Source organism: Chlorocebus sabaeus, chromosome 12, assembly GCF_047675955.1.
Source record: "Chlorocebus sabaeus isolate Y175 chromosome 12, mChlSab1.0.hap1, whole genome shotgun sequence".
Lineage (NCBI taxonomy): Eukaryota > Metazoa > Chordata > Mammalia > Primates > Cercopithecidae > Chlorocebus > Chlorocebus sabaeus.
The window spans coordinates 10,206,220-10,214,862 of NC_132915.1; the positions used below are offsets into that span (position 1 = coordinate 10,206,220).

An 8,643-nucleotide genomic window follows, 5' to 3' on the forward strand; every position below is an offset into this window, starting at 1 on the left:
TCCGTAAAATCTGCAGTAAGCTTTTTTCTCCTGGCAGTCAGCTCCTCTCTTGCTGACCTGCCTGTTGCGTCCTTGCAACGTATTTTCCTACTTTCTTTAATAAATCTGCCTTTCTTTACCTACAATTGCCTTGGTAAATTCTCACCACTCACCATGATACAGGTTTTTGTGTGGACACAGTTTTCAATTCATCTGGGTAAATACTAATGAGTGGCATTGCTGGATTGTGTGGTAAGAGTATGTTAAGATTTATGTTTTTAAAAACTGCCAAACTGTCTTCCAAAAAGATTGTACCATTTTGCATTCCCACCAGTGATAAATGAGACTTTCTTTCCTCCATATCCTCACCAATATTTGGGGTTGTTGGTGTTTTGGATTTTGGCCATCATGGTATGTGTGTAGTGGTATCTCATTGTTTTCATTGGCATCTCCATGATGAAATATGACATGGAGTATGCAAATCTATGCCACCCATAGATTTGGTAAAGTGTCTGTTTAAGTCAATTGTCTATTATGTAATTGGGTTGTTCTTCTTATGGCTGAATTTTGAGAGTTCTTTTTATATTTTCTTTTTTTTTTTTTTTTGAGATGGAGTTTCACTCTTGTTGCCCAGGCTGGAATGCAGTGGCACTGTCTCGGCTCACTGCAACCTCCACCTCCCGAGTTCAAGCTATTCTCCTGCCACTGTTTTATAGTAACAAAAAACCAAAACAGTCTGTTCACTGCATTTCCAGTGGCTCCTTTACCTGAAAATCTACCTCTTGACCAGCTTCATCTCCCAGCACCTGGACCCAGTGACTTTTACTGGGTCTGTTAACTACAGGGTCTTTTCTCAGGGTTGCTGATGTGCTAGTCTCTGCTAAGATGCTCACCTCTTCATCTTTCCTTATTGACTAGCTGCTCTAGCCATCTGCTTTACCTTCTTTTTGGAAGCCCTCCCTTATCACCTCACTCTCCCTAACAGTTCAGCTCCTTGAGGTCAGGGTCTGTCTCTTCCACGGTGGTGATGACCAGCATGCAGTGGGTATTGTATATAAATTCTAGTTGTATCAAATATAAGCCCCAACCTGCACGAGGGATTTAGCCTGGGAACCTCCCCAAATCTTCTTGCTATGCCTGGTGACTTTTATTACAATACCCAAAGAATTTCACAGATGCCACATTTGTCATTTCAGGTGAAAAAGTTTGAAATTTTAGCAACTACTCGGGAAGGGCACATGGGAGTCCAGCATGGCATGTGGTCCAATCGAGATGGACTTGGACAGAGCCTTCCAGAGGCTTTGTGAGCTGAGACTCCATTGTGCACCTGGTTACCTTCCTCTGTGATATGGAGTCTATTCATTAGACATTCTCATTTGTTCTTTATATTTCCTTCCGTTGGAACAAGAGACTTCTGAAAACACACAGGTGATGCAAGTATGGGCTGTTTAGCTAGTACAATGTGGAAAGTTTTTCTGTTTAAAAAAAAAAAAGTAGATCAGGTATTTTCAGGTAGGTTACTCTAAATGGGGCAACAGATGATCCTTTCTAGCCTCTCACCTGTCTTTTACTTTCTGAGGCCAGAGCACCATTTCCGAACCCCAGCCTCAAACCCTGAAGTTTATTCCTCATCCCTTGAGGACCCAAAACCAAACAGCCTTGCCAATGCACTAGTTCCTAACTCACCTCGACTGCAAAGTGTCCACAGGGCCTTCACCAGCAGTGGGGGAAGATGCTCCAGAAACAGGCTAAGACCTTTGCCCTGTAACTTGACTGAGATGCAACCACCTTGGGTGAAATAAACACGATCACTAAGGTCCTTTTCTAGTATTAAAATTATTTATATGTATGTTCACTTTCCTAAAAAGTGAATTTTTTTCTTTATTCAAACAATTTTCCTTTGTCCTCATAGATCATTTTCAAGTTTTGCTGCAATCAAGGATTGGGTCAGACACAGCCACTGGGCAGCTGACATGAGATCTGCACGTTTGTAAGTAGACGACCCAGAAGGCCACCCACTCTTCCTCGTAGGGAGCCACTGGCACAGCAGGTACGGCTTAGAGCCCAATTATGTTCTTTATTACACAAAAATTCAGTGCATTAAAAATAGAAAGAAGCCCCACCACTACATTTGAAATTAAAATTTTATTTAAACAGGTAAAAATTTATACATCCTTTTAAAAACAAAAATGCAAAGTCAGTAAGTGAATCAATAATATAAACCTATTTATAGCAGTAATTAAAATAGAGGTAACAATTACCAGTGTGAAAATATCACAGAATTCAAATCACACTGGGATCTTCAATGATTCGAGTGTGTATCCGACACAGCAGGGGCTGGCAGACTGAAGATGAATTCCTCCCATGCATGCGCCATCCCCAGTCAAGTCCTTCCTCACCACTGTCCACCAGCTCACACGGTGGGGTAGCTGGCTGCGGAGGCAATTCCACAATGGTTTCTCCGGTCCTTGGCCATCTTTATGTAGCCACCCATGCCCCATTCTTCACCCCAGCTGAAAAAAGAGCAGGTTTTCCATTTCAGAGAAAGAATAAAGCCCAAAGGGTTGCTAACAGGAACACCCACCTTAAACACTGTGCCACAGGCCACAGACTTAACAGAAAGAATCAGGAGAGGCAATGTTCCTGTTTATCCTTAAAAATTCTTGAGTCTGGGCCGGGCATGGTGGCTCAAGCCTGTAATCCCAGCGCTCTGGAAGGCCGAGACGGGTGGATCACTGGGTCAGGAGATCGAGACTATCCTGGCTAACACAGTGAAACCCTGTCTCTACTAAAAAATACAAAAAACTAGCCGGGTGAGGTGGTGGCGCCTATAGCCCCAGCGACTAGGGAGGCTGAGGCAGGAGAATGGCATGAACCCGGGAGGCAGAGCTTGCAGTGAGTCGAGATCCGGCCACTGCACTCCAGCCTGGGGGACAGAGCGAGACTCCGTCTCAAAAAAAAAAAAAAAAAAAAATTCTTGAGTCTGAACCTGGACATAAGTTCCATCCCAGCCTCAAAACTGTGACCTTTCACAGAACTGCAGATCAGAGACAGGAAAATAATAGGATGTCTTTGCAGCCAGATATGCCTCAGAATTTTAAATATGTTCAGATTTAGACACACATTTATACAACGGAACAAATACTATATTAATACTCCCAAGATGTTTGTGACAGTATCTTACTTTTATAATCAAACATTAATATTACATGTTCAACTTAGACTTCTGGGGATTTCAGAAGTATGCCTAAGGGCATGTGGAACTGTATCCAAACGCTGTTTGCAAATAAGTATTCTCTTTTGAATTTCAAATATAACTATTTCTGGCAATTTATACCTGTTCTTCACCAGCCAATATTTACTGTTGTCTGATTCTGTGCTTTCAAATCCATAGCCAACCACCAGCACACCGTGATCCATATCTTCACTGCTACAGTCTGGCTCAAAATAAATGCCTGGGATAGCAAAACGAAGGCGGGGGTGAGGAGTTCCAGAAGACACACGACAGTAACCCATCCCGTCACCCACAGGGAATGAGGCATCTCTGAATTCAGTGAAGTGACACACATTCCAGATAGTACTTAACAACAATAAGATCTATTGTTAGCAAGGCTAGGGATTTAAGCTCTCATTTACAACTAGCAGAAATAGAAATCAGCATAAACCCTTCATTTAAAAAAAAAAAAAAACTCTCCTAGAGGAATAAAAGACCACTCTTTGTAAGCTTGCAATTCTACTCTAGGGTGTCAATCTAAAAAACTAGCACAGAACACCAAAATCCTTGAATCAAAAGGCTCTTTTCAGATTTAATAACAGAAGTAAAAATCTTCGGAAAAATTATAAAAATTCAACAATTACGGAATATTTAAGTATACTAAACTACACAGTAAATGACACAGCTATTTATAAAAAGTTATGAAGTACTTATATTCATGGAGATATGCTCAACATAAGGTCAACTGGAAACATCAGGCCTAAATATTGCATGTACAGAACAAACAACTATGATGCTAAGCACCTAAATATCTACACTGAACTTTACAAACCAGAGTCTATCATTCTCGTATGTCATGATACTCTTTTTCTGCATCAATTTCTACAAAGAAAAAAATGCTTACCTTCTTTATAGAACATGAAGGACTCATGACCTGCATCAATAGCAACAGAAATGGGCCCCACAGTTGCAACTGCCTTCATCAGGGCCTTCTCCTGCTTAGGGATGTCCACAAAGCCGGTGTCATTAGCAACAGAATACTCGGGATTGTACTTACAGGATTCTTCCTTTCAAAGGTAAAGGGAAAAAAAAAAGACTTGATGACTGCTGTCCTCCTCCTGGAGAACACGAGTTAGAACTACAACACTCAGCAGTGTGCGGCTTAGGATTTCCAAGTCACCACTGTTGTAAATCATCCCAGGAAGTGAAATGCTCTTAGTCAATTTGAAACTGAAAATTGGCTCCGGTCTCTTCAATGAGACCCCTGGGTTTACTTCCATAAGACATTTTTCACAATAGAGAAATGTGTATATGTAGAATGGCTTGTATATTCTTCATGTTACACAGAAGCAAGAACAGCTATATGTTAACCATCTAATCACAGGATTGTGCAAAGGCTAATAATTTACAATGACAGTACTGACAATTTGCAGCTATAGATTCTGCCATCTAATATGCGAACTTTTTTCTTTTTTCTTTTTTGGAGACAGGATCTCACTCTGTCACTCAGACTGGAGAGTGCATTTGCACAACCACCTCCTACACTCAAGCAATCGTCCTACCTCAGCCTAGCTGGGACCACAGACGCACACCACCACAGCCAGCTAATTTTCTTTGTAGTTTTGGTAGAGTCAGGGTTTTACCTTGTTGCCCAGGCTGGTCTCAAACTCCTGAGCTCAAGCCATCTACCCGGCTCAGCCTCCTAAAGTGCTGGGATTACAGGCGTGAGCCACCCCACCCAGCCCTAATACATGAATTCCAAAAAAGGTATCTGTTATCTCTGAAAGTGTTCCACCTCCCAAAAGCTGCGCTGGAATGGCGACAAGGAGCTCCACTTACTGTTGCCTCATATGGATAGGATTCCTCAGAGTCCAGGCCTCCATTGTCGGCAACATACTGGAAGGCATAATCCATCAGGCCACCATTGCAGCCCTCATTGCCTTGAGGCCCAGAGCAGTCTACCAGATTCTGCTCACTCAGTGAGACAAGCTTCCCAGTTTTCCGGAACATCTGTCCTTCAAGAGCACCAGTAGCGCTAAAAGCCCAACAAGAACCACACTGACCCTTAAGAGGGAATACAAAAAGCTGTCATTCACAAAAAAATAGGAAGACTTTGACAACAGCTCACACATCTGAATACTGTTAAAAAGTGAACCGCACATCGCTTGAAAGTCTACCAAAACAAAGACGTCAATCACTTCTTGGCTTTCCTGGGAAGATGGGAGGTCTGGCCCTGACACTGTCTCACCTGATTCTTCACAGGAGTCACGTAGCCTTTCTCTCTCCAATCCACAGATCTGGGGGCCTCATAAAACAGAGGTTCCTGGAACACTTTCCCCTTCCTGGGTTTACGGTTTTGAAAGCCATTCATCACCTGCCTGAATTCTTCACTGGTCTTCAAGGAAAAGGAAATAAAATGTTGAAAAGCAAGAGATTACTTTAGTAAAGAACTGAGGGGAGGAAGCACAGAGCTCGGCGGTCCACAGCACACTCACCATGTCTCCAAAGGTGTTCATGGCCATTGTGAAGCTGTGTTTCCCTTGGCTGTATTCCTGATTGTGCAGTTCAATCATCTTCATGTTCTTCTCCCACACTGCTCTCCTCCATCCTTCTTCATTCTAGAGGCAAACATGTAACTGATGCTCTTTATTTCTACCTAAAACCCAACTCATGCTCACCAAGTGATTCTGCAGACAGAGACGGAAAAGAAACCATGGCCAGGGAAGGCTTGACACCTCTGGGGATGCTGTTCCCCAAATTGAGACAGAAAAGGGATGAATGCCCATACTGTGCTCATAATCGGTGCCATTAGGTTATTATATTAGGCTATTGGTGAAAGCTGGCCTCTAGAAGCTACTCTCTGTCTAAAACTTCTCAATAGCCAGGACTATTCTTTCTGGGGAAGTTTCAGATACCACTAACCATGCCATATAATCTGTTGTGCATCGCCTTCCACTTGGTCCACTGTGCCTCTAAACTGTGATTAAATGTTAGAGTAGCTGAGGCAATTCCCAGGCAAAGGGCAGCGAGGATGAATGTAGGATTCATGTTTCAAAACCTAGGAAGGGAAAAGAAATGAGGATCTGATTAGACTGATCCTAAAAAGCAATCTTACTGCCCCCTGAAAAATTAGGGCCACCATCGTAGAATAAAAATATTTAAATTATTCTTCCAAGTATTTACCCAAGGACTGTGGAAGAGGCCAAGGATGTGCCTGGAGAAAAACAGGGCACATGGAGGTGCTGGATGGACCCACCAAAATGAAAAGCAGCCTGTCCAGAGCTGTAAGAGTTTAAACAGTTTATGCCATGATAATTTAGGTTATGAGAAAGGTATGAAAGCACTTTGTGGGTGAGAAGCTTAAGGCAACAACTAGGAAACCAGGAAACAGTTGATCCAGGTTTTGTACCAATGGCAAAAAACCCAGGTTTTGTGCCCAGGCAAAACCTCACTAATGATAAGGTGGGATTCCCAAGTAGTGACAAAGAGATCCCCAAGAATTAGGAGGCCTTCACATATCTTCTTGACTAACAAACAGCTGAAGCTGAGATATGTTTTCCAACCTCTCCGTTTTTGTTTTTTTGAGATGGAGTCTTGCTCTGTCGCCCAGGCTGGAGTGCAACGGTGCGATCTGAGCTCACGGCAACCTCCGCCTCCGGGGTTCAAGCCATTCTTCCTCAGCCTCTTGACTAGCTGGGACGACAGACGTGTGCCACCTCGCCCGTCTAATTTTGTATTTTTAGTAGAGATGGGGTTTCACCATGTTGGCCAGGGTGGTCTCGAACTCCTGACCTCAGGTGATCCGCCCACCTCAGCCTTCCAAAGTGCTGGGATTACAGGCCTGAGCCAGCGTGCCTGCCCCAGCCTCTCCTTAAATAAAACCCTTCTGAAATGCTTTCCCAGGAAAAACTGGGAAGGACAGCATACACTGCTCCCTCCTTCACTCACCTGGGCCTGTGCTGCTGACACCCCAAATTGCTCCCCTAAATCAGGGACGGGGTCATATGGCCGCACGCGGGAAGCCAGCGCCCCGCAGCCAGCTTCCAGGGCTCCAGGCGTGGCAAGGCCGGGGACGTGACGCCTGCGCCACACACAGGCTGCGGCGGTCAGAGGATGTTTGCGGTGACGCCAGCAGGAGTACCGCTCTCTGGCGTGCGGGGGCTGAGCTTCCCCGTCTGACCCGGCCAGGCCCCGAGGCGGCGCGGCGCGGCCTGGCTGCGGTACCTGTGTCCACCCGGCTCGGAGGCTAGCCTGCCCGCTCAACCAGGGACCCCGCCTGCGTGGTCTCCGCGCTTCCGCGGGGTCCTCAATTGCCCTCCCCCGCTTCCCCACCTGAAGGCCAGCAGAGCTCAGGGCAGACGCTCCCGTTGCCAGGGCTGGTGCACAACTCCTCGACCGCGTCCTCTCTCCCAGTCCCTGTCCGGCCACAGCTGGGCCTGGCCGGCAGCGCTTTCCTGCTGCGGTCGTAGCTGCGCAGGCGCACTCCACGGATGCCGCTCTTGTGGTTGCGGAGGTCGCGGTTCTGGCCCAGCTTCGCCTGACTCTGCCTCTAAAACCTCGGGTCTGGGCTCGGCGGGCACCGCCCCACCGCCTGGCTGCACTACGATTGGCTGCGCCGGCAGCTGGGCGGGGCCTCTGGGTACTCTGACCCCTGGCGCGGTTCGTGGCTTGTTTACTGACTGTCCCAGAGCGGGGCGCGCCTGCCTCAGTGGACTTGGGGGAAGGGGAGCTGGTACCCCGGGGCCGCGCAGAGTAGGGTCGGGCGTCTCCCTGGAGCTCTCGAATCAACTAAGTACCCGACTTACTTCACTGGGCAGGTGGCTCCTGAAAAGACGTTTACAGCAAGCCCAGTATGGACTTTCTGCCTAACCTTGCTTTTCCTTAGTCCTGGAGTCTTTGGTCTGCATAGCCGAGAGCCCGTGTACTCTAGTCCAGTGGCTCCTGTGTAGTCCACAGCAAAGGTGGGGCCGGGTGGAAGAACGCAGAGCCCGCGGGCAGAAGCCTTATCTCCAACTTAAGGGTGGGTGCAGCTGGGCTTTAGAAGAATCTGGTAGGGAAAGGCGTCCCCAAAACACGAGATGCTATCGTCAAGACCAGACCCTAGGAGGGAGAAGACTGGCTGCGTCTCCGGAGAGCGCGGGCGTTTTGTCAAGCATCCTTTCCAGACTCCTCCATTCAGAGATTCTTCCTTCTCCCACGTCTTTCCCAAAACCAACAGAAAGGAGTTATTTACAGAAACATTTGGTTGACAGGAGAAAAGCAGTTGATAACATTAGAAGCTGCTTTTATTCGCGTCCTCTCTAGGTTATGGATTATATCTTCCTTGGTAACCAAGTCGTTCTCTTGAGATTTAAGAAATTTAATGACATTTAATGTCAGGATTTAAGATACAGAGAATGGAGAAATGTTGTAGATAGAGGAAAAATATGTATCTTAATCTAATGTATATA

At 46.0% G+C, this 8,643-nt stretch overlaps 1 protein-coding gene across 4 annotated transcripts; it reads right to left on the minus strand.

The window, feature by feature from the left end:
• Positions 1–2,109: 2,109 nt before the first annotated feature.
• On the minus strand, positions 2,110–7,777 carry CTSL (cathepsin L). 4 transcript variants are annotated; one of them, XM_007969674.3, is made up of 9 exons: positions 7,526–7,725; positions 6,377–6,475; positions 6,116–6,251; positions 5,689–5,811; positions 5,442–5,588; positions 5,033–5,257; positions 4,098–4,260; positions 3,317–3,434; positions 2,110–2,492 (listed from the first exon to the last, which is right to left on the minus strand). In XM_007969674.3, exons 3-9 carry the CDS (start codon positions 6,239–6,241, stop codon positions 2,393–2,395), a joined length of 1,002 nt encoding a protein of 333 aa, XP_007967865.1. In that variant the 5' UTR covers positions 6,242–6,251; positions 6,377–6,475; positions 7,526–7,725; the 3' UTR covers positions 2,110–2,392. The 4 variants fall into 4 exon arrangements, with proteins under 4 accessions (XP_007967865.1, XP_072877556.1, XP_007967864.1 ...); XM_073021455.1 differs by lacking the exon at positions 6,377–6,475 and adding an exon at positions 6,757–6,918 and having other exon boundaries at positions 7,526–7,722; XM_007969673.3 differs by lacking the exon at positions 6,377–6,475 and having other exon boundaries at positions 7,526–7,777.
• Positions 7,778–8,643: the final 866 nt, after the last annotated feature.

Bases quoted from the DNA above. Each gene is read 5' to 3' on its own strand.
- CTSL (XM_007969673.3), bottom strand. From the start codon at position 6,241: ATGAATCCTACATTCATCCTCGCTGCCCTTTGCCTGGGAATTGCCTCA. The intron at 5,589-5,688 runs GTGAGTGTGCTG...TTTTCCTTGAAG, and splicing joins TGAACACCTTTGGAGACATG to ACCAGTGAAGAATTCAGGCA. The intron at 4,261-5,032 runs GTAAGTGGAGCT...TACCTTTGAAAG, and splicing joins CCTATCCATATGAGGCAACA to GAAGAATCCTGTAAGTACAA.